The 24105-nt window shown below is 35.4% G+C and overlaps 1 protein-coding gene across 2 annotated transcripts in view; it reads right to left on the reverse strand.

Annotated features, from left to right (window-relative positions):
* The window catches only part of LOC127850199 (RNA-binding protein 33-like), a 50097-nt gene continuing 25992 nt past the window's right edge, over window positions 1-24105 (reverse strand). Inside the window, exons 11-21 of one of the 2 annotated variants that reach the window (XR_008035119.1) lie at window positions 23907-24083; window positions 21768-21957; window positions 20659-20828; window positions 19849-19988; window positions 18893-19049; window positions 15782-15935; window positions 14387-14985; window positions 12354-12467; window positions 10847-10935; window positions 5137-10181; window positions 1-5028 (exon numbers count right to left, since the gene is read on the reverse strand). Coding sequence is in view for 1 of the 2 variants with exons in the window: in XM_052383040.1 (XP_052239000.1) it covers window positions 10130-10181; window positions 10847-10935; window positions 12354-12467; window positions 14387-14985; window positions 15782-15935; window positions 18893-19049; window positions 19849-19988; window positions 20659-20828; window positions 21768-21957; window positions 23907-24083 (1842 nt within the window). In the remaining variant the exon portion in view is untranslated. Of the gene's footprint in view, window positions 10182-10846; window positions 10936-12353; window positions 12468-14386; window positions 14986-15781; window positions 15936-18892; window positions 19050-19848; window positions 19989-20658; window positions 20829-21767; window positions 21958-23906; window positions 24084-24105 lie in introns of both variants that reach the window. The other variant, XM_052383040.1, reaches the window with a different exon arrangement.

Raw genomic sequence — 24105 nt, forward strand, 5'->3', positions numbered from 1 at the left:
TCCAGTAAAAAAATCAATTTATTTATTTAAATAAATAAATAGCACATAGGAATATGTTTATACAAGTACACAATACAAAACAATTAATAAATTTGCATAAAAACATTGTCGTTAATTGTCACAAACTTAACCATCACATAAAAGATCCTGATCAAGAAATGCAGCCATAATACTTACCTTCGGTCAATAAAAAATAGAACTATAAAAAACCCTGGACGACAAGAACATGTTTAAACAAGTTGTGTTTGTGAAACCCCCATATATTTGACCTTGAAGGATGACCTTGAACTTTCACCACTCAAAAGGTGCAGCTTCGTGAGATACACATGCATGCCAAATATCAAATTGCTATCTTCAATATTTAAAATTATGGCCAATATTAAAGTTTGATGCAAACAAACAAACCAACAAATCAACAGACAGGGCAAACACAATATGCCCCCCTAGTGTAGACTGTGACCAGTCTTATACAAGTACCAATATGAGTAGCAAGCTAAAACAAAAACCTTGCTTGATAAAATACGGTGAAGTCAGATAATACTGAGCAAATAGTTTGAACACGTTTGTGGTACTACACAAAATATACATTATAATATATAATATTATTCTATATCCAATAAATTCATCCAATCGGCATTCTTCATATGTACCACGTGACCGTCTAAAATATTAAGGTATTGGATCCAAAAAGTCTGTATTTTTTCCATATTGGACAGTTGAGTACCAGTGCACTAAGCAATTGTTTTATAACGATAAAAGCCATTACCGAGAAAAAGTATCCGAATGAACTATAATCGACTCACACGGGCGCTTGTCTTGAAAATAGCTTAGATGCAATTAAAGCATTTTAAAATCAAAATTAAAATGAAACAAAGAGCTGAAGAAAGGGATATCCCACACAGTTTGAAGTCATATTGGACTCGCCTAACGGCTCGTCCAATATGACGTCAAACTGTGTGCTCGTCCAAATATATCTCCGTATTGTACAGTGAAAAGTCTAATAACCTATAAGTATTCAGACAGTCACATTTGTAAAACAAAAATATCCATAATCTTCAATACTCAAAACAAGGGCAAAACCTTGATATGAATTATTATTATTACAAGTATATTAAATTGCTTGGTACTTTATATGCCATGGTGAAAATATGAAGTGTGTAAACGAAATACAATTTTAACTTTAATAACTGCTTTGAAAGTGAACATTTATGAATGATTGAGGTACCTAATATCAGTTAAATGCAAAATGAATTTACAAAAAAAGTGTAAAGAAGTTTTATGAAGAGTCTAATTTACCCCAAAAAATCAAAAATATGTTTAATATTTGCAAATATTTGAGATTCCTGCTGTTCTAATTGTTTTAATTGTATATTATTTTCCGATGTATAACAGTAAGTAATTTTTACTGACAGATTTCAGACAGGTATATTGTAGTACAAAAATACCAAGTATATATATTAATTGTATACTGCTCACACTAATCACAACTGTTACAAATACCCTCACCATCCATGTCTTTAAAAATGAAGCAATTTGCAAAAACATACATAGCAATCTTTGTTAAACATAGAGAAATGTTAGCATATGATAATTAAAATTGCACTTACACAACTTCATATAATAAATATAAAGAAAAGTTTGAAAGTTTTACATTGTAAAGTTAAGAAATATCATGTTGGACAAGATTGTGTGTAAACCAACAGAAAACTTCCAAGACAAATACAGTATAATCACAAACAAATTAAAAAACAATAACAATTAACTTGTGTAAGATTTAACAAAATGGGCCAATGGAAATCTTCGTCTTTCATTGTGAGGGTACATACCTAGTAAAAGAAATAAGGACATGTGTTAAATGAACATACACTGGGTGTGCTGTAAAAGGCTGTATAATTCAGTCAATACAACAACTCAAGTAGTAGAATAAGCAACTCACCTTGAATGAGTGAATGTGATGATGTTCTGTATTATATATGACCCTCACTCCGGGACAAACGGGCTTAATGCAAGTCATCCCAGATTAGCCTGTGAAGTCTGCACACGCTAGGTACAACACTTTTCGCTTTAATTGCATTTGTTAAGGAAGTTTCATGTTTAGGTGTAACGTGTTGTCCCTAATAAGCCTTCGCAGACTGCACAGGCTAACCTGGAATGACACTTGATGCGCAGGCATTAAACCCTGTTGTACCAAAGGGTACCTCATCTCCATGCATAAAAGTGCTAAATGCCATTTATCTGTTATATAGCAGATGATGAATCAAATGATGCAAATACTTTAGTGAAATTATCCAACTTTATGACTAATAATTGAAAATGCTCAATTGAAAATGAACCACCTGAATGATGAATATCTGGGAAAAAATGAAGTGAAAATAACCAACTGACTGGTAAATATCTGCAAATGCTGAAGTGAAAATTTCCAAATGATTGTTCAATTTTTGAAAATGTTAAAGTGAAAATATCCAACAAATGGATGAATATCTGAAAATGCTTTAGTGAAAATATCCGACTAATTGATGACTATCTGAAACTGTTGAATTGAATTTTGTCCAACTGACTATAATGAATATCTGAAAATGCTGAAGTGTAAAGGTCAATATGATTGATGAATTTTGGAGAATGCCAACATATAATTATCAAACTGATTGATGAAAATCTAACAATGTTAAGTAGAACCTGCTAAGTAGAACCCTTATGTTCCCTCAAATAAGTGTTAGTTCCTTTCTAATCATTTTTCAGTATAAATCTTTCATTAACTATCATGAACAACGGAATAGTTTTGATGAATTCAAGCAATCAACAGATATTAGTTATATTGATTCATTGCCTTTTTTGGCAGAGTAGTTCAGCTATTTAACCCTTTACCACTTAGATACGTATTTTCATCCATTTGTAGTCTTTTACAAAATTATATTTAATATAAGACCTTAATTAGATTCAATTTGTTAAGGCTTCATTTCCTAACCTAAGATACTGATGTGCAGCAAATAGCATGAAACCTGAACAGACTGCGAGTTACTCGCAGGCTGTTCTGGTTTTATGCTGTTTGCACATAGCCATTTTCATTTTGCTTCTAAGTGGGAAATGGTTAACCATCAATGCTTAACACCAGGGTTGGTGAAATTGGAAAAAATCTGCCGGTCATCCCGACAGTCATTTCAGAAAATGTGCCAGTCCAGAGAAAAATTAGCTGGACCGAAAAAATCAACAACACAACTATGTACATTAACGTCATCTGACGAAATATGTTACAGGGCATCCAATTGGTCAAACTATATTTAACTGACCAATGATATCTATTTAGGCATTATAACAACGTAAACTAAACTAAGAAGAAGTAATGAAAATAAAATTGTGGTTAACGGACACTTACTTGTACAATGTAAAATGATAACATTTTTGGAGACCTATGAAGAGTGCAGTTATAAAGATATCAGTAGAAATTTGCTTATATTTGATAAACAACCTTTTTAGAGCCATGCTTCATGAAGAACTTCATATTTTAATGTCCTTATCTACTCGAAAAATATGTCAAAGCTTTCAAGATCTTTTTTGTTAGAACGCAGTTGCCAATTTTGCGACTGAGTTTGAAGTAAGTGTTGTGTAACCAGTTGGATTTGCTTATTGGACATAACATTTAACTTCAAACATCAAAACAATGAGCGATTGCATTTTTCATTATGTAGTGAGGGTTTTGCTCTTCGAATTTTCAACTTTGTTAAAAATATGATTTGTTTGCATTCATTTCACATTTTGCCGGTCGCCAGGCTTGACATTCTTGTTAAACCTGCCAGACCAAAAGGAAATCTGCCGGTCAGGACCGGAGGACCGGAAATTTCGCCAAGCCTGTAAGACTCATATAGATATTAAAGTTGATAATAGAGTTTCTATTTTGCCGAAAGAGTTATTAATAAATTATGTGATAATTAAAAAATATTTTAAATTAGGGTATTTAACAAACGCTTTTGAGTTCAAAAACAACTAGTTTGATCAATAATTTTGTTAACCTCACACTCAATTCTATGTATGAATTAATTTCATTCTCATATCGTTTATATTACATTCCAAACTTAAGTTATGTAAAGTCAATGTAACGAATGTGATCCTGAAAATGATGTTATCAAACAAAAACACAACTGAGCATAATCAATCAAAGTAAGTACACAACTGTAAGGTCCATTTGTTTAACAGTTAATACTCGTGCAAAATGTCTGTAAGAGTCAGTCGGATACATTTATAGACGTATGTACAAGACATATTTTGGAAGTCAGTAATATGATAACATCAAGTAAGTATAATTGTTAAAACTGAGGAAGTAATTCCTCTTAGGCTCTTAATAATTCTTATGAGAATAATTGTGTCTTGTTCTGAGAAAATTGGGCTTAATGCATCTGCGTAAAGTGTCGTCCCAGATTGGCCTGTGCAGTCCATACAGGCTAATCAGGGACGACACTTTCCGCTTTTATGGTATTTTTAGTTTCATGGAAGTCCCTCCTTACCGAAAATCAAGTTTAGGCAGAAAGTGTCATCCCAGATTAGCCTGTGCAGACTGCACAGGCTTATCTGGGACAACACTTTACGCACATGCATAAAGCCCAATTTTCTCAGAACCAGACTCAATTGAATGTGTCCTTTGAGCATAATTTAGAAATCTATATTAATTTATGACAATAGGCTGGACAAAATGTTAAAGAAAAAGATAATTTCAAACTTCACATTATGAGAACAGTTTTTAAATCAATTATGTTTTAACAATGCCATGTAGATTGGGTAAATATGACAAAGGTACATGTAATTAGTGATAATAAATTCAAAATATTAGAGGCTTCAAACATGATTTATTACTGACATTAATCCCCTTTGAACAGTTTCCGATCTGGATGAGATAACATGTTCAATATTAGGAATCTGAAATAGCTTACAAATAAATTAAACCATATAAAATATATAGCAACATCTAAGAAATGTTGTTCCCCTCCCCCTTATTGTTCTTTTGAGCACCACTCAAAACATGTGTGTTTCCTAGACCTCTCCCAACATGTGTGTTTCCTAGACCTCTCCCAACATGTGTGTTTCCTAGACCTCTCCCAACATGTGTGTTTCCTAGACCTCTCCCAACATGTGTGTTTCCTAGACCTCTCCCAAACAATAAAATAGTAATTAATAAAGGACTTATCTTCAGTTAAGAGACATTTTATCTTTCTTTTAATATTAATCTTCTTTTTATACAAAACTTATAGATAATAAAGCTTACATTCAATCAATTAAATGTAAATGCCTTTCTCATCTGGCAACACACTTTAAAATTACAAGTACATGCAAGACTTATGTGATAGAGTGTGACAGTATATACAATTAGTACCAATGTTTGTACCAATGTATGTACCAATGTATGTACCAATTTATAGCTGTCAGTGATCACGGATGATGAGAAACATGTGGGCATCCATGCTGATGACATAGTGTGGTAATACATTGAAATGAAGCCTAATGTTTCAATTAAGCCAGGAATCCATGTTCAATGAAGGAGTAACAGGTATGATGAAAAATATAGATGAACATTAATAGAATAATGAAATTGTATCTTATATCTGACTAAATAAACAGAAACTGTGTTCATAATATTAACATTGGTTAAGCATTTTAAAATTGCAGATGATATTTTACAGTTGGTGTACCTAAAGAACAACAAGTGAATGATTTATGAACATGAGATACTACTGACTATTTATTGTGATGTGCACACCAATATATGCAGTAACATTTGCTATGTGGATGAACACAATCATCAGCATAGACATCTAGAAAATAATACATGTTGAAATACTTAACCGTGTTACAAATATTTCCTCATGTTACATCACATGTATTTAACTACCTTCTTAAGTGTTAAACAACAATTACTTCCCTTAACAAACAATGTAGGAACTAAAAACATTAAGTAACATGAAACAACAAACAAAACTCTGTACATTTCATGATTATTTTCACTCATAAACATTTTTGTATTTAAACACAAGAAACTCCCTATTACATAAATCACATTGTCTGATGTTTACAGAAAATAGGAATATGGCTTTACATCACGTAGCTAGGTTGCTTTATAATAAGCCTAAAAAAATCAATGCCACATTTGAATAAAATGTCCATGTATGCCGGTCGAATGCATCAAAATACCTAAAATAGCTGTCCAAATATTTTTTTCAAACACCGTATTTGTTTCATAATGAGTGCATCCATATAGCCTGTATGTACAAAGTACTAAATAAGGTATGTACAGATGTTCCTTCAACACAATAATATTTTAAAGTAATTATAAGTGGTAGACAACAGAAATAAGGTACACATTACGGAACACATTGAAATCTTTGAAACCATAAAGCTAGCACACTTGGGAAAACAAATAATATGGTAACATTTTTTCCGTAAATCCTTTTAACATTTACTAAACGCTTTTTTATAATGACTGTAAAAGCACCCATAAAGTAAAAACAGTTTTAGACAACACTTTTCTGTCTACATATAAAGCATTCAGAAGATAAACTTCACAACTGGAATACTTAATCCTGTACATCGTGAGGATAAATTACAACAGCTGAGCAATCATCTGCTTATATATCATGATAGAACAGTGCATTTATTATTTAATAATTGTTGACAGTTGTTACACACCAATAGTAACTACAACACTGCTGTCAAATATGTATACTAACCCAATAAACAATACATATAGATGCTGTGTGCAGCATAAAGAGAACTATTACATAAAGGAATCTATTCATACACCAACAGCAAAATTGCTTTGCATTTACCCCACATATTACAGTCATAGCAATCCATTTAAGTTTAAAACAGAGATGTTCAATGTAACATATGAACATACTACAACAGCTATTGGACATTCCACTGTTCTCACATTTAGAACAGTTTGAAAAAAGCATGAGGCTATCTAGATGTGTCTTAAAGTAACCTCTCATCTATTCAAGCAACTATTTGGATAACCTATACTTATATTGAAAGGAACATTTATCATTCGTAACTCCATTATCAACAATTATCTATAACAGGAATTACGTTTTCAAACAGTGACACTTAATACATTGGTAACAGGTTCCTCATCATTAATATGCATCAATAATGCAAGCAAATCAAATAAATGATTGGTATTTAACAATATCAGCTACTTCAATATAGAGTGAAATATTGCTATATATTTGCATGGCGTAAGATAAAACAGAAGTCTTTAACAAAACCCTATTAGATACTGCTGTGGATTTGTTATAATGTCTAATATAAAACTTCAGACAAAAACGTTTCTTGAATTTTTCATTATGTGGTTGAGCAAACCAGCCAAAATAAACTAAAATTAGTGCCTGACAAAAAATAACGCTTTTGCAGTAATTGAACTCGCTTCATCAATTCATGAATAACTTCCATGAATCAATGACACTGAGTAACTAATTTTGGATAACATTAAAGCATCATGTATCTCCATTTTTTTGTAAAATCAACAGTTTATTGGACCTTTTAATTGATAATATCTTTAAAAATAATTTTGCTTATGTTTAAATTTAATGAACAGAAGTTAATTACTAAAAAAAAAATCATCAAATTAACCAATAATCATTAACCAATAATCATTGATTATAAACAGTTAAATTATTATAAGGCTGGAATAGAATCAGGACTCGAAATTAAACTTGAAATCTACTTGTCCATTTTGACTAGCGCTCTTAATTGTATTTGTTCTCACTAAGAAGTTAATGGTATTGTAAGCAAGCTAAAGTTTCAGTAATTTTACAACATATGTATTGTAATTTCTTCAGAGAACTTTAATTTTTAAATCATTTAAAGGGGCGTTTTCACGTCTGGGTAATTGACAAAAAAAAAATGTTTCAGACTCGCAAATTTTCATTGTAGTTATGATATGTAAGAGGAAACAGTAATACTGAACATTTAGCATGCTCTAAAATATCCATTATGTGTATCTTTTGACGATTTAAAAACCTGAAATTTATTAAGCGTTGCAATGCGAAACAATTTAATAATTTCTAGAGTTCTGTTGTTTTCGTTATATTTTGGGATACTACGAAGATTGCTTATATAAAGTATAAAGTATGTTTCGCATTGCACGAGCAGGGATGGGCGAGTGGTCTAAGCGATAGACTTTTACTCAAGTGCTCCAGGGGTCAGTGGTTAGAGCCCAGCTGAGAGTTACTTTTTTTTGTCTTTAATTTTGTTCGTTTTTTTACTGGAGCTTTTTAAATCCTATGTTTACATTTATCATTATAAAGCATTTAATGACAAACTTCAATACATGCAAAAGTCTGTGAAAAGGCCCTTTTAAAACAAAGCACATCTAGAAGAGTGTCCCTTTATGTTGTTTAAAAACAGTTCAATATAATTGACTCTATTATTGCTGATAATCTTATAATTACACTCACTTCAAGAGCTAAATAGCTTAATAGCCATTTACAGAGTTTAACCAAGATATTAATTTATAAACGTACAACAAAAGTGATAAGAAATTCGGAAAGAGCAAATTAATGTATAATTCTATTCATAGAGATGTAAGGTCACTGCCTTTAACAATGCAAGTGACAATGATGTTGTTATATACAATATATGATTTAAGGTAACTTATTGAGGCAAGGCTGTGATTTGAAAAATAAAAGGAATATCCTTCTGAGCAATATAGTGCAGTGTGCCAGTATTGGAATACAATGCAATACATTGTTTAAATGTAAATCTTATGTTTTGGAAGAAAATTAAGCTAAAAAAATGAAATTTTAACGAATTTTCCTTGTAGTTTTTTATACATAATTAGAATTAAAAAAATACCTTGATTTTTTAACTTGTATCATCTTAATAGAAGATTATTTTTTTATTTGTTCAGACCTATGTCTGGCCCTGCAAACTCAAACATTTTAAATCTAACAGATATATACTATGGCTTCAAAATAAACTAATCTTAAGGGAAAAAAACGTTGTCAATAAACTAAATGATTTGAAATTAAGAAAATCCAGGAATCTGGATTTTTTTGATTACATAAAACATCTTTGTGAAATTTGAAACTACTTTAAAACTGATTTTCAATAATTATTGTACCCAAACATTGTAGAAATAACCACATACATGTATTGCATTCCGGAACATGTACACAAAATACACCTTAACACAGGTTGACATAATTATTCGAAGCTTCCATTATTACACAGAATAGTCACACACTTTTATTTCCAACTGCAGAGTCAAACAATCTTTGTGTTAACATAACTAATCAGAATAATCAGATAATTTTATACATATATTATTATGTATACAGCTCATATATTAGGGCCCAAAAATGAAAATAATTATACATGTGCCTAAATTAATTCATATCATTAAGATAACATTGAAGATGTTGAATCAAGGAAACAAGTGGATATTATACATGTTAAAGCCTAAATATAACAAAAATAACGTCAAGTCTATCATAATTTTACGAGTTGAATCTCTTTTCACAGAGGTCAGAGGTCTCAACAGGAGAATGCCTCCGCACCACTGATGCATTCTGGGAGGATTCTATGGTTTTGTCATCAGAAAGTTCTAGAAATCTTAGATTAGGGCAGTGACACAAAAGTAAAGTTCAAAACTTGCTGAGTTCATGCTTGATTTCTGGGCATGTCATAGTTAATAGTTGCAGACTTCATATAGAGGCATATCCTAATTAATTGCTGTAAACTTTGTATATTGGTATAATCTAGTTTAATTGATGTATACTTCATATATAAGCATAACTTGTTAAAAAGTCAAAGACTTTATGTATAGGCATATATCAATTAATTGTTGTACACTTCGTGTGTAGGCATATCCAAATTAATGGTTGTACACTTCATATATATTCACATAACCCAGCAAATAATTGCAATTAAAACTTAACCACAAACTGCTTGTGCACAGTGTTTTAAAGGAACCATGGGCGCACACCAGATGTACGAGGTGCTTGACATTCCCCAGTAAACTGTATAATAAGAATGTGTCCAGGACTCTCAGATGCAAGGCTGCTACGGAATCTTTCATGCTGTGTGCTGCAGACAGTTGCCATGGTAACTACTAGTATCAACTGTGCGTGTTGTTGCCTTATCAAGAGTCTGGTACCAATTTTGCAGTCAGCATCGTCATGTCTACCATAAACCTGTAACATAAGTATAATTGACTGCACATATTTGAAAATAAACATTTAAATTGATGTGCATTTTGTGAGGTTTCTATTTTTTTGTTTGAATTTAAAAGTGTGACAAATCAAATACAGGTTTACATGTAACATAATTTCCTCAAAAAGGTCTGAGTTTTAATGGCGATTGTATTGAAAAAACACCATGTTCCATTTTCAATTATTGCTAGTGTTTGTAACGCAATGAAATAACTTTCAAACTGGCTTAAGGAAATAGGTTTTGAATGTCAAACAAATTCACATGGGATATTTCCGTTTACAAAGCTTTTATCATAGTTACTTGAGAAAACAAACAATAAATATATAATTTCACGACAGTTGTTACCAACATTTCAGGCTGATTTCAACCATTTACTGAGAAAACGACACTTAACGCATGAGCATAAAAGCTTGTCCCAGATAAGCCTACGCAGTCTGCACAGGCTTGTCAGAGATGACACTTTCCACCTACACTGGATTTTTATTCTGAACAGACTTCCTTTAAATAAAAAAGTCCTTAAAAGAGAAAGTGTCCTCCCTGATTAGTGTGTGTACTGGGCAGGCTAATCTTCGATGACACATTACACACATGTATTAGGCCCTGTTTTCCCAGAGCCTGGTCTATATCTTACAAACAGTATAGATACCTGGAGTGCTTGGCCAGGAAGGCCTTTGCCTGGGTCGGGTCACCAAACATGACAGTGACCTTGCTCTCGTCCGGGAAGAAGTTGAACATCTGAATTATACAGCACCACACACTTTACAAAGTGTTTTTTTCAGATATGTGTAAGCATTGGTAAGATTTTACATCACTAAAAACACAAACCAAATCGTTTAATGTGTAAGATTAGATAAACTCAGAGTAGGAATCGGACCCTATACTTCCCAGTGGCAAGGCAAGCACAATTTCAAAAGAGGCCTTATAATAATAATCACTAATAAAAAATCTATATTTGAAACACATGAGAAACATGTACAGATGTCTAATTGATTACCATATTCTGTACATTCTATACATATACCTTACATAAGAAATATTTCTAAAAAAAGAAAAGGACCATGATTACCCTGAAACTCTCAACTCAGTTCAAAATACTAACATGTCAAAGATTGGACCACACTCAACACTGATTAAACATGGCCTTGATCCTGTCAAGTTACATAGTGAGACCAATTCACATCACAATTTAGTAGTAAATGTGAACTTAAAGAGATGTCACAAGGTTTTCCTAAAATTTGACTAGGTGTACTAATTTTTTAAGGGCATGACCAAGATTCACAGTTGACTTAGACATTATTAAGATGAACATTTATACCAAGTTTTAGCATGATTGAGTAATAAATGTGGCCTCAATAGTAGTAAAAAAAGTTTTGTATCATTTGGCCAGAGGACCTTGTTTTTTGACACACATGACACATGTTTCAACTAGGCTAAAATATTGATGGATAATCATGTTGACCAAGTTTCATTAAGATTACTTACTAAATTTTGACCAAAAAGGGGTACTAATATTTTTCATTGACCTGGTGACATATTTTTCGGACATTTTGTGACTAAGATTTGAACTTAGCCCAGTTGTTGTTATGATAAACATTCTAACCAAGTTTCAGAAAGATTAAGTCGTATTTGCGGCCTGGAAAAACGGTAATTCTAAGATTTCACCTGGTGTCTTAGTTGTCAGATGCACATTACCCTCTAAAAAGTTTATCAACATGAGTAGAAAAATGTGGCCTATAGAGTGATAATAAGATGTTTCTAAAATTTGACCTGGTGACTAGTTTTTTGGACATACGTGACCCAGGTACGAACTCATCCTAGATATGGTCAAGATGAACATTCTGATCACATTTCATCAAGATTGAGTCATGTAAGTTGTTGATAGAGTTATAAGAAGCTTTTTCTAAGATTTGTCCAGATGACATACGTTTTGGATGCACATGTCACAGATTTAAACTAAGCATAGATATTGTCACGAAAAATATTCAGAACTTCAACTAGCTTCCATAACATTGGACATCTGGTGACCGCAACAATTCACCTACATCACTCCAGGTTGACTATGAGGTATACAAATTGTATGTCTTTGGCAACATACTTTTTTTTCTATAGTTTTCTGCACATGAACCAACCTTTACAGATGTTGTTGAGCCTACCTTTACATTCCCGATGCCTTTACAGATGTTGTTGATTTTGCTGAGATCTGCATTCTTGGGTAGACCAGTAACAGCCACAGTGCTGAAGGACTGCTTAGAGTCAATCACTATCCTCTGTAAAACACAGACACACCAGATATAAGCATCACAATTGTGCAAAGAAATACAGGCCCCAGTGACGTTGACATAAAATTGAACCCTTTACCACTTAGATACGCATTTTGACGCACTTGTAGTCCCATAGAAAGTTAAATGTAATTAAATACCTTTCATACTAAATTCAAGTTTTAAAGACTTCATTTCCAACCCTTAGATACTGATGAGCAGCAATCAGAATAAAATCTGATCTGGTTTTATGATTTAGCAATTTTCACTTTGCCTCTGAGTGGGAAAGGGTTAATGGGCTAAGTTTCAATAGGCTTCTTTCTATTTACATATGTAACCACAAAACAAATTTGATCATGATCCTTAACATGTTCTTAAGTTATGACTTGTATTTGGAAACTAAATTCCCGTTTCAAGCACTTGTGACCTTGACCCTTGATCTGAAAATAACATGCATCAAAATTTCCTCCAACATAAACAGCATACACATTTGAAAGATCATATGCTAAAGCATTCATGAAGATGATACAAATAATGTGACAAGACCAAGTGACTGGATGACCTTAAAAAATCACTAATTTGAAAGGCTGTAGATCAAAGTGTTCTATATATATCACAAGGAAAAGAAAGGTCTATGAACCAATACACCTACCGACAGACAGAACAATGCATAGCAATATACCCGCACTTCTTTTAAGGGATATATCAATATGTTTTCAACTGACTAGCAGTCTTCATTAACAAATTGAAAAACAAGAAAAACTCAAGGTCCTAAATTTATGGTAAGAATGGTCTTGCTTTACCAGGCATATTTCTTATGATCATTTTTATTGGTTAGAGTCATTCTTATTGTACGCATCGGTTGTGAAAACTTTATGGTAATACTTGTCCTGCAATTATCTCACAATTCATAATAGAGCCCCTAGCTTTTATTTTAAAAAAACTCATCAAGCATGTATGTTTTGAACAAGAATTATTGAAACAACTTGGCTGCCATGGCCAAGATGTTCGTCTCTAACCCAAGTTGCTTTTTTAAGCCTTGTTATACCGTGAAATACATACCAGGTTAATTGAAAACAACCATTGAACAACCATTGAAAGTAAAGACAATAAAAACACTTAAATTATACTTTTTACAAGCAAAAGGTATGTAAACTAGACATCATCTGGATACAACTTCTGACCAAGTTTGGTGAAGCTCGGATGAAAACTACTTGAATGAGAGAGCGGTCACCATGCTCAACGTTTAAAATGCACTAAGTGACCCCGTGACCTAGTTTTTAACACGGCATGACCCATATTCGAACTTGACCTGAATATTATCTAGATACAACATCTGACCAAGTTTGGTGAAGATTGGATGAAAACAACATTAATTAGAGAGCGGACACTTGATATGGACTGACAGACAGACTGACCGAAAGATCAACAGACAAGCTCACTCCTATATACCCCCCTAAACTTCGTTTGTGGAGGTATAATAAAACAAGAGCACCGCATAACGGGTGCCACCCTTAGCTGCAGATGCTGTTTTGAATAAATGAAAGCTTGTCAGATTATTTTTTTGTTTAGAGGTTACAGTGACCTTGTCCATTGATCTAGTGACCCAAAAATGGGTGTGGAATGTAGAACTAATCAAGGTGCAACTACATGCAAAGTTTCAAAGTTATAGGTTGAAGCACTTTGATTTTAGAGCCAATGTTCAAAACCTTGACAAAATGAAAAGGTTTTAGCACGATGCGGATGACACAACTCGACGAGCTGGCTATGAGAATACCTCGGGTTTTCTCCAAAACAGCCGAGCTAAAAATGTTTTGGGGAATCTAACATCATATTTGTGCAACAAAGTAGATAGATATCCTAGACTAAAATCATGCATTAAAAGAAAAAAGATACCTCAACACATTTATAACCCATTCAAATCTTACCCTTTTAGGTGAATGTTCATCAGGTGCACTACGGACTAATCTGTTTTGTCCACTTGTCATTTGGATTCCATCATTGTGACCTTGACCCAGTGAGGCATCACCCATTGGAGTCAAAGACCCCCCTTTTCCATGAAAGTTAACAAAGTCTACATTGTCTATGATTTTTACTTGTTGAAGCTGACCGAAGCTTTTTTGTGACCTCAGCTGACCTCTAACATTCCCACGACCTCTCTGACCTTGACCTCTGGTAGGGGTCACCATGGGAGACTGAGATTGTCCTAGAACACTTATTGGTTGACCTAGGTGTGCACTGCTGTTCACACTGTTATTATTGTTATTATGAAAGTTGCCACGATTCATAGTCTGGCCATGGTTCATATTATGACCTCTGCTTTGAACTTGACCCTGCATTGTTGGTTGACCTCTAGTCGAAGTTTGACCTCTTGCTGATGGCTGACCTCTAGCCAACATTTGACCTCTTGAAGATGGCTGACCTCTGCCACGACCTCTAGCCGAAATGTTTGCTATGTTATGTTCAGTTATGTTTTGTTCTAGAGAAGCATCTTGCACTGGTCCAGTAACATCATCTAACGTTTGCCCTGAAAAAAACCCCATTACAAACCAAATCACTTCAAGTTTTTTATTTAATGAAACAATGGTATTAGTTAAATAATTTATAAACTTGTTACATAATACTAGACTGATTGTTTTTTCATTCCTTATGAGGTTATTGAGCATGTACATGTCCAATTCAAATTAACAAAAAGCACAAAAAGCAGTGGGTTCCCATGTCGCATTCCATTATTTCCTAATCGGTTGAATACATAATAACTATTTAATGCCACCAAAAAGGAGACATTCTAACAAATAGCAAAAGCGCATTTATACAGAAAAATACATCAAAGTACATCAGAAACTAGAACCCAGTATACAAGTCCATAAAACACCTCAAATGAATACATCCCTAAGCGATGTCATGGATATGGCGTCTGCCCTGATACCAAGAGGTAAATGGGTTCCATCCTCTTTTAGGGCGTGTTCTCAAGGTATTTTCAAGACACAAAGTACGGTATCCTTCCAGGAAAAAGACCTGAGTGTCCCTATGAGCTAATTGCTTTCACTACAATCTAGCTGAAACTAATATGCCTCGTGCTATACGAAAATTGATTTTAAAGTATTTCTAAGAGAAGCCAGTGCAGTCCATCAGGGACAATATTTCCACTTTTATGGAATTTTTCATTTAAAGAAAGTTTTTTCTAAATGAAAATCCAGTCAACACAGAAAGTGTTATCCCTGATTAGCCTATTAATACTGCGAAGGCTAATCTGGGACAACAGTTTACGCACAAGTGATTTCCCAGAACGTGAGTTATATTTTTTAAATGAGCACTGATACCTTGCATAGCAAGTTTGGCCTTGAGCTGTCCCCTGCGTTTTGCAGCCTCAGCCAGTCTGTGGGACTCCTTCTGCTTGAGAACCCTCTCCCTCGTCCTCTTCTGCTCTACAATTGCCCTCTCGTAGTCAGACAGGCCTACTGTGGACTCAACAGCCTGCAAGATATAACAGGATTACACATACCTCCCTGTACCATACCTCCATTCACAACTGTACCCTACCTGCTTCAATATTGTTTAACACTAAACTACACTATATGAGCCTTGATCTGCGAAAATATTGTTAAATGCATGTTACAGTGTTGCCTTTTAGCCTTTCAGCCAGCACTAGCTAATCTAGGTCAACACTTTCCGTCTAAACTGGATGTTGGCTTACAAGATACTTACTATAAATGAAATATATACAACAAGACTATTGACAAGCAATTTAAGTCCCTTACTGGTGAAACTCCAACATTTTCAGCAATTTTTCTAGTCTATTTGTTGCCATAGCAACCAGAATTCTTGACGTAGGAACACAATGAAATGACGTTCATAATCTCCATATTGCCATCTATCCATGTTTCAAGTTTCATGAAAAAATATCAAGAACTTATTAAGTAATCGCAGAATCCACCATTTTCAGCAATATTTCTAGTCCATTTGTTGCCATAGCAACCAGAATTCTTGATGTAGGAACAAAATGAAATGACGTGCATAATCTCCATATTGCCATCTGTCCATGTTTCAAGTTTCATGAAACAAGAGGGCCTAAAAGGCCCAAAGTCGCTCACCTGAGATAAAAAGAAATGACCTGTTCTTTGCAGCCCAAGATATCAATGGAACAAATGGTCTAACCAAGTATCGTGAAGAATGAACAACAAATGGCTGCTTGGCGGCCATGTTTTTTGAACAGACCTGAACCATTTTTTAACTCTTCAAAGATATGTCCAAATTTCATGAAGATTGGGAAAAAAAATGTGTCTTCTAGACTGTTCACATGTTGTCACTATATACATATAAAGAAAACTGCCCCACTCCCTGGTGGCCATGTTTTTTCACTGATCACGACCATTTTCAAACTTGTCCGAGACATCCACATAACTAATGTTTTGACAAAATTTCATGATGATTAGGCAAAACATGTGACTTCTAGAGTGTTCACAAGCTTTTTTACTATATAAATATAAGGAAAAAGTCCCCCCTGGCGGCCATGTTTTTTTACCGATCCAAACCATTATCAAACTCAACTGTCCTATCTAGGTGTGGTAGTGCGGTCTCCTTCGCTTACGCAAATTAACCGGTCACAGGACAGTTACAAGTTATGTAACTTTGTAAGCACTTATGTAATGCGGAAATATTTATTTGACAAACTCTTATTTCCGGTCAGGATGACTATACTGACTGGTTGTAATTCAATCAACTAAAGGCATTCAGTCAGGGACGCCTAAATACACTCAAAGAATTTATTTATAAGTAAAAACCATGGCAGCTTTAACAAAAATAACTAATTTTTATTCCAAGAACTCGGAAAATGAAGAACAATGACAGAAAATTAAGAACAGGTACAAGCCAAGTCTAAAGAATCTAAGTATCATTACAAAAATGAACAACATACAGCAAATACCTTAATGAATGTAAAAAGAAGTTCAAAATCTGTCAAAAAAACTGATATAAATATAAGTTACTGTAAGTCTAGAAAGTGCTTCAAAAATCTAGTTTACAAAATAGGTCTAATTTAATCTAAAGAACAATATTTATGGAGATTAGGAAACTTCAGTGAATCAAATGTAAAAATAAGAAAAATTTACTACAGTTATTGAAATAGAATTTTTAAAGTCTTTCTTATTTAGAAAATGCCAAATAAAAATAATCTAAATAATAAGAATAATTTAGAAAATAATGCCAAAATGTCTTGATGCTGGTGTTAAAAATAATTAAGAGTTTAATTATTTCAAAATTCCAACCTTTTTCAAGAGCTGTTGACTTTTCAAGAAAGCATCAAGAGGTGTTTAAATCAGCCAAAACAGCTTATTTTATACAGTTCAGAAGAGATCAATGGCAGAGTAGTCAATTTTCCCTCAGAACAGTGCATTTATCAATGATCAATATCTTCCCAAATTCCGGAGCAGAACTAAAAATAGATTACTGAACCAGGCTAAACAAGGGAGATAAATACTGCATAAATACTGCAAAATCATGTACATGTTGTCTTCCTTTCAGTTATCTCTAAAGTTGAAAGGCTTATCATAAGTGTTAATGACTAAAACAGTTATGTTAACTATGAAAATTCTGTGTTATGAAAAATTACATAACACAGATAGTGTCACATAATATTGACATAATAAAACCAAACTTTACTACACAGGAAACCAATGTTCTGACCAAATTTCATGAAGATTGAGCAAACTAGAAAGTTAACAAGATTTTACAATAGCCATATAAGGAAAAATGCCCTGCCCCTTGGCAGCCATGTTTTCAAGCAAACGTAACCATTTTCGAACTTATCCAAGATATCATTGAAACCAATCTTCTGACCAAATTTCATGAAGATTGGACAATAAATGTGGCCTCTAGAGAGTGAAAAAGGCAAATGTTGACATCGCACAACGGACAACGAACGACACACAACTGACTACGGACGACGGACAAAAGGCGATCACAAAAGCTCACCATGAGCACGTTGTGCTCAGGTGAGCTAAAAATATGAACAACTTTTACAGGTATCGCAGGATCCAGAAAAGTGTGACGGGCTGACAGACTCACAGACTGACGCATAGAGCGCAAACCAGTCCCCTCCGGTTTCACCGGTAGGGGACAATAAAAGCGGAAGTGTCATAACTGATTAGCTTGTGCAATCTGCACAGGCTTATCTGGGACAACACTTCCCAGAACATTTTCCCAGAGTGAGGCTCAATACTCTCTTCTTCTCTATGATTGCCCATTCATAGTCCATCAAGCCAAAATACATCCATCCACAATTATTTAGCAGAATTTTTGCTTTTATTTTTTAGTAACAATGACTTTGACCTGATTGGTCAAAACCTGCTTTAAAATAAAGGTTTTACAGGCAGCTAGAACCTTTCTATTCTTATTCATTTAATGAAAAAGATTTAAAAAAAATTCCAACCTACCTTGGAGTCATTTTCTGCTGTGCTGTGCTCTATCTTGATGACCTTTGCTGGGGAAACATCATTGGGGTCATTTGAAGGCCGTTTAGAGGTCAACTTGATGACCTTGGCCTCTTCAGGCTTGACTTCCACAGGGGTCACACTGGCAAATCTAGCAGCTCTGTGGAGCACATCATTATGACATCAAGAATAATGGCTTCTCATATGCTTGTTTACCCTATTGACCAAACACCAAATACGCGATCACTCCGCCCACTAAGTTGTGTTTTCATAAAACACTTTTCCATTACTCCGACAGTCTTTGTTTGTTGGACCATGTGGCCGCAATAAACGAAATCTGATTACGTGATTATTACGTGAGTTTGATTGACAGCTGGCGAGTGGTCAATTGCTTCAGCAAAAATGTCTATATTATTAAAGAACATAGGGAACAAGAGTGCAATTTTTTTAGTGTGACTTCATACGAAATGAAGATAACCAAACAAGTATTGCAGACATGGTAAACCAATGATATTGTATTTTAACTTCTGATATATTTTACTGAATTTTACATTATTCTTGATAGCACAAGATCACCCTTATCATTTCCGTATTTGGCTTAATTATCTGGTAACTTTAAATCTTCATTAAAACCCTGGGAGGGGATTTGACGAGTTAAATAAATTACCTACAATCTGCAAACAAGGGCTGGATGCATGTACAGTCCGTTAAGAGGAAGTCTCTCTTTAGCATAAACCCAATTTGAGTGGAAAGTGTAGTCCCTGATCAACCGGTGCAGAATGCACAGTGTAATCTGGGACGGCAATTTACACACATGCATTAAGCCCTATTTTCCCACAGTGAGGCTACTACATTTGTACATGCCCTTAGGATACACAAAGCAAGTGTTACTTGTTGTCCCATACAAGTGATACACATTGTCTCAAACCATTTTATTACATGTGACATGTCGCCCATACCGTTTCTTTTTCCTCTCCTCCAGCTCCTGTTGCTGCCTCAGTTTTTCAGGGTCTATTGGCTCATTTGTGTTGATCAGCTGTTGAGGGGGCGGGTTCCAGCCAGCAGGGGCTCCCATAGGGGCTGGAGGGCGCTGTGGGGCCTGTGGGAGACATGTGAAAATAATTAGCCTTGCTCTGTGAAAACTGGGTTTAATTCATGTGCGTAAAGTGTCATCCCAGATTAGCCTGTGAAGTCTGCAAAGGCTAATCAGGGACGAAACTTTCCGCCTTAACGTTATTTTCAATCAGAAGAGACTTCCTGTAAACAAAAATACAATGAAAGTGTCATCCCTGCTTAGCCTGTGCACACTGCACAGGCTAATCTGGACTGTGACTTTACGCTCATGCATTAAACCAAGTTTTCAAAGAAAGAGAGTGGCTCAAGTTCTTTTAATTTGTAATGACTTTAGGAATAACATTTGTTCTCTTTACTTATTAGGCAACTCAATTTACTGCCTCTGGCAAGTTTAAGAAAACAAAGATTAGTGTTATATGGTATCTATACTCTTATACATGATAGAAACAGTATAGGCAAAATTGAAACTGGTGTGAGACATACATGGTAGAGGTTTTCAATGTTAATTTTAGAGTTTGTTTATTCTTGTAATTGCTTCATCTTTTATCATAACTATCAAGATTAAATGTTATGTATTTCAAGCATATTACAATCAAATATCTGAAGGTCTAATTGGCAAATAGGTGTTTCAATTAAGATTTCATGCTAAAATAAAAAATTCTGTTAAAATAATTTCCAAAGTCAAAGATACTCACTGGCATTGTATTCATATTAATGGCTCGCACATTCCCCACTGCTGGGCCCCTGGGCCTGACATTTCTCGGGTTCTGATTGGCTAAAGGCCTTGACTGCTGACTGGATAGGGGCCTCACAGAGGGATTCTGAGGCCTGTAGCCTTGCTGAGGTCCTTGGGGCCTCATGGGTCCTTAAATATAAAAACACAAATAATTTTATGTTAAATGTTGTATTGTATACATAGTCTTGTATTGGATAGACAATTGGTTATTTGCATTGAATAAAGTACAGTGCAATAGAATTTCTCTAATAATGTTTGAAAAGTTACTTTTTGCCTGATTGTGTATGCTTACTTAATACCATTTGCACACGCTTTCCTCATTTCAATAATATAAAAGTGGTCATTTATACAATTCATACTTTTGGGTCAACTGTTTTACCAGTACTAAGTGCACAAGCCAGTAATTAACAAGTTACTGCTCTACTTGAAGAGTGGTAGGAGGAGAACAGCCATTTAAATAATGTCATGATTGATCGCTTCACAATCCTATGGCTGATTCAAATGCTCTTGAGTCTGTGTCCTGGGTAGAAACAGTACTTGGTGTCTTTGAGGGAGATCACAAGATCACTCCTACAGTGAAGATGGACCAATTGACCTCCAATTCCCTAGGTAGACACCATATCCAATACGCCACAGCGAATACTGGCCCTGAATTCCTAACTCGTAGCAGCAATACTTAGAGTTACATGCTTAACAAGTCCATGAAGATAAATTACTATATGCTCCGATGAACTTCAATAAATCTGCAACTAAAACTACCCACAAGTTCACATGGACAGAAAATGGGAAACAAACTATTAATAAGCTTTAGCTTTGTTTTGTGATGTTTAAATGTATGTATGTTCTAGATAAGCCTGTGCAAAATGAAAATGCTCATCAGGGACTACACTTTTGGCTGGTGTTGAATTTTTTGTTTAAAGTTGGTCCCTTCCAAACAAAACTTGTGTAGGCGGAAAGTCTTCCTTGTGGACTACACAGATAATTCTGGGACAACAATTTATGCACAAACATTAAGCCCATTTATCCAAGAACCGTTATCAAATATTACAACAATGACAGAAATCCTACTATGCTGTTGTTGCTGGTATGCTGGTCTAGGGTTGTTCAAAATGCCTGGCTGCCCTGGTCCAGGGCCCGGCCCCAAGAGTGACCCCTGGGGGTGTGGCTGGGAGCCCGCGGCATACACAGGCTGACTAGGGGCCTGGGAGGGGTGGTGAGTGGAGGAGTAGCTTCCTGGACCTGGAGGGGAGCTCCAGTTCTGAAACAGGAAGGATCACATCAAAGAGGCAATTAATTGAAAAATATAAAGCAAACACATAAAATGATTGCATGTTACAAGAGATACCATCCGCAATATAACAAAAGAGTAGCCATAAATGATGCAATTAAATATTTATCCCAAAAACAGGTTTTCACGGAACGTTTTGCCCATTTTTGCCTCAACAGCGCATTAAATGCCCTTTTTGAATGTACTGCGCCATGCCCCTTTGCTCTCCTGGGAAAAACACTATAAAAGGTTATTAAATTTTGAGTTATGGCTTTTTTATTAATTTTTATTTTCGTTAACAAAACTGTCATAAAGTTTTTCCATGACTTAGATGAAATGTCCTGAAAAAAAGACCGTTTAGGACACCTGTCTTTAAAAAAGTGGGACCAATTGGAAACATTGAAAATAGGACAATAAATGTGATTTCTAGAATGTTAATAAGGTTTTACTAAAGCCATATTAGGAACAATGTATTGCCCCCCTGGTGGCAATGTTTTTCAACCAACCGGAACCATTTTCGAACTTGTCCATGATATCATTGGGACAAATCTTCTGACCAAGTTTCATGAAGATCTGACAATAAATGTGGCCTCTAGAGTGTTCACAAGGCAAATGTGTGGCCTCTAGAGTGTTCACAAGGCAAGGCCTCTAGAGTGTTCACAAGGCAAGGCCTCTAGAGTGTTCACAAGGCAAGGCCTCTAGAGTGTTCACAAGGCAAGGCCTCTAGAGTGTTCACAAGGCAAGGCCTCTAGAGTGTTCACAAGGCAAGGCCTCTAGAGTGTTCACAAGGCAAGGCCTCTAGTGTTCACAAGGCAAGGCCTCTAGAGTGTTCACAAGGCAAGGCCTCTAGAGTGTTCACAAGGCAAGGCCTCTAGAGTGTTCACAAGGCAAGGCCTCTAGAGTGTTCACAAGGCAAGGCCTCTAGAGTGTTCACAAGGCAAGGCCTCTAGAGTGTTCACAAGGCAAGGCCTCTAGAGTGTTCACAAGGCAAGGCCTCTAGAGTGTTCACAAGGCAAGGCCTCTAGAGTGTTCACAAGGCAAGGCCTCTAGAGTGTTCACAAGGCAAGGCCTCTAGAGTGTTCACAAGGCAAGGCCTCTAGAGTGTTCACAAGGCAAGGCCTCTAGAGTGTTCACAAGGCAAGGCCTCTAGAGTGTTCACAAGGCAAGGCCTCTAGAGTGTTCACAAGGCAAGGCCTCTAGAGTGTTCACAAGGCAAGGCCTCTAGAGTGTTCACAAGGCAAGGCCTCTAGAGTGTTCACAAGGCAAGGCCTCTAGAGTGTTCACAAGGCAAGGCCTCTAGAGTGTTCACAAGGCAAGGCCTCTAGAGTGTTCACAAGGCAAGGCCTCTAGAGTGTTCACAAGGCAAGGCCTCTAGAGTGTTCACAAGGCAAATGTTGAAGGCGCACATGGCACAGCGCACAACAGATAAAAAGCAACCACAAAAGCTCACCATGATCACATAGTGCTCAGGTGAGCTAATATAAGTAATTTAACACATCAGTTGGAATACGGTTTATTCTGGTCATATGCCATTGAAATGGATAGGCATCCTTACACTTCAATTTCTATGCGAGGTTTGATCAATTTCCTCTTTTCCCCACACAAACCTTAAAAAACTGATATTTTTACTTCAGAGAGACAGAATAAACAAGATATGTGTTTGTCAGAAACACTATGTCCCCTTTTGCACCGCTTTGAAGCTATATATTTGACCTTTGAACTTGAAGGATGACCTTGACCTTTCACCACTCAAAACGTGCAGCTCCATGAGATACACATGCGTGCCAAATATCAAGTTGCTATCTTCAATATTGCAAAAGTTATTGCAAATGTTAAAGTTGGCACAAACAAACAAACACACAAAAAAACAAAGCAACAAACCAACAGACAGGGCAAAAACAATATAAAAAGAAGTACTACAACTACTACTCCCAACTCACCTGCTGATACTGAGATTGCGGGTCGTATTGCTGATGGGCACCCTGGCTTGACGAGGTAGGGGGTACCCGAATAAGGGGCCTGATCTCACTGGGTATGTGTCCGTGAAAGTTTGGGTTCACATGGATGTTAGAGCCCATACTGGGCGTAGGGACCGAGGGAGCGTACAGGGGCTGAGGCTGAAAGAATCATCAATAGGCT

This window comes from Dreissena polymorpha, chromosome 11 (assembly GCF_020536995.1).
Source record: "Dreissena polymorpha isolate Duluth1 chromosome 11, UMN_Dpol_1.0, whole genome shotgun sequence".
In the NCBI taxonomy this organism is placed as follows: domain Eukaryota; kingdom Metazoa; phylum Mollusca; class Bivalvia; order Myida; family Dreissenidae; genus Dreissena; species Dreissena polymorpha.